The 2139-nt window shown below is 67.6% G+C and overlaps 1 protein-coding gene across 1 annotated transcript in view; it reads right to left on the bottom strand.

Moving 5' to 3' along the window:
- The window catches only part of LOC114040711 (basic salivary proline-rich protein 1-like), a 3302-nt gene extending 2018 nt beyond the window's left edge, over nucleotides 1-1284 (bottom strand). Inside the window, exons 1-2 of the mRNA XM_027858858.1 lie at nucleotides 1069-1284; nucleotides 12-1022 (exon numbers count right to left, since the gene is read on the bottom strand). Coding sequence (XP_027714659.1) covers nucleotides 12-1022; nucleotides 1069-1284 — 1227 coding nt within the window. The remainder of the gene's footprint in view (nucleotides 1-11; nucleotides 1023-1068) is intronic.
- Between the last annotated feature and the right edge of the window lie 855 nt (nucleotides 1285-2139).

Genomic DNA, 2139 nt, shown 5'->3' with positions numbered 1-2139 from the left:
CAGCGGCGGGCCGGGCCCTGCGGCGGCGGCGGGAGGGAGGTAAGCGCGGGCGGGCCGGCCCACGGGCACGCGTGGGGGTGGCGCGGCCGGGACGCCCGGCCCGGGCACGCGTGTGCGGGGGTGGCCGGGGTGCTGACACGTGGGGCGCGCGTGGGGGGGCCCGAGGGCCGCGGGACCCCACGCGGCCCCCGGCCCCGGCCTCGCCGGACCCTGAGCTCCAGCTGGCAGGGACCGCGGCAGTCGCCGGGCCGCTCCCTCCTTTTACAGGCGGGGAAACTGAGGCCCGGCCGCCGCACGGACTTGCCCAAGGTCACGGGGCAGTGAGCTCTGCTGGGGGGGAGGGTGGACACCGGCGGTGACCTTGACAAGAGGGTGCGGGGACCCTGCCGTGGCGGGGGGAAGGCCGGTGGGCGCTGGCCCCCATACGGCCGGCCGCCCCAAGAGGGCTCAGCCCCGCGCCCGGCACACAGCTGGCGCTTACTGAGTGCTTGCCCACCGACTGACTGAGTGATGGGGCGCCGGCTTTCCTGCAGTGGGCGCCCTGCGGTGTTGAGTGCCCGGCCCGTGGGGGGACCCAGGGGTGGGGGTCTCAGACTCGGGGAGCCCCCACCCCGCGCTTCTGCCCGGCCCGGGGCTCCCAGGGCACCTGCCGCCCCCGCGGGGGTCCCTCGGTCCTCTGCGTGAACGGGCTGTCTCCCCAGCGAGCCAACTGTGTGCGGGGACATTCCTGACGGCTCCATCCCAGCCCGAGTCAGCCGGGACAGGCAGTGTGTGCGGGGCCAGCCAGGGATTCTTGGGGAGGGGTCCCGCCCCAGCTGGAGGGGGGGGGGTCCAGCCTCTGCTGGGGGTCCTGCCCCTACTTGGGGTCCTGTTCCTGCTGGAGGGGGGAGTCTAGCCTCTGCTGGGGGTCCAGCCCCTACTCGGGGTCCTGTTCCTGCTGGGAGGGTCCTGCACTTGCTGGGGGTGCTGCCCCTACTCGGGGTCCTGTTCCTGCTGGGAGGGTCCTGCACTTGCTGGAGGTCCTGCCCTTACTCGGGGTCCAGCCCCTGCTGGGGGTCCTTTACTTGCTGGGGGCCCAGCCTCTGCTGGGGGTCCTGCCTCTGTCTTGCCCAGCTCTGGGTTGCCCTTGCTCTGGGGTTCCACACCGTGCTTGCTGTCCCTGCACTCCAGCTCTGCTTTCGGGGTGCTTAGGAGTTGCTGTGCAGTGTTGAGGCTCCTTTCCCAGAGTGTGGATCCCAGATCCCTGAGTCGGGTACCCCCCCCCCTCCACTGCAGAGGGGTCATGTGGGGATCCCAGGCTCCAGCCCAGGACTGCTAGGAGGGGTGGGGACTAAGGCATCTGGAGGAGGTCCGGGCTGGGTTCTGGTGGAGACACCAGAAGTAGAGAGTCTGCTGGGGGGCGGGCAGGCGGTGCCCCAAGATGGCATGGAAGTGAGGAGGGCTCTGGATCTGAAATCAGGCTTGGGACAGATGGACCCAGCCACCCAACTAGAGTAACCATTGACCCGGTGAGTCAGCAGCCAACCTGTGGGGAGGCTCCAGGTGTGGGGAGGACACCCTCCCTCCAGCACTCCTCAGACTCGACAGATCTGGGCTATCTGTGCGGGAAGAAGGGTTTGGAAATGCTGTTGTTTCTCTCGAGAATTTCCTTTGGCTCCTTCCCAGTTGGCAGTGGGGGCAGGGAGCACTTCCAAACATGGGAACCTAGGTTGGGAGCTGGAGGTGGGGGGTGGGATGTTGGGCGAGGATGCCAGGGCAGTAGAGGGGTCAGAATGCCCCCAGGTCAGGGCAGGAGTCTGGGAGGTGAGTCTGTGGGCTCCTGCTGAGAAGGCGGGTACCGCCACGACCCGTGGAAGCTCGCACTGGCTTCCTTTCACAATGCACCCCCTTTTGCCATGTTGCCTCCCTGGAGGCTCACAGCTGTGAGCTGGGTACCATTATAGCCCCGTTTTACAGATGAAGATCAGAGGACCATAGATTCAGAGCTGAATCTAGGCCACCCCTCTCTGTTTATGGAAGCAACTGAGGCCCAGAGGGAGCCCATTCCCAGGACCACACGGGCAGGATTTGAACTCGGGTGGTCCTGGTTCCAAGCTGGACCCTGGCAGGTTCTCGGGCTCACGGCCGCCTTGGGGAGAA

This window comes from Vombatus ursinus, unplaced genomic scaffold (assembly GCF_900497805.2).
Source record: "Vombatus ursinus unplaced genomic scaffold, bare-nosed wombat genome assembly UNPS02013931.1, whole genome shotgun sequence".
In the NCBI taxonomy this organism is placed as follows: Eukaryota; Metazoa; Chordata; class Mammalia; order Diprotodontia; family Vombatidae; genus Vombatus; species Vombatus ursinus.
The sequence above is the reverse complement of the archived record's forward strand: the minus strand, read 5'-3'. Positions and strand labels throughout refer to the sequence as shown.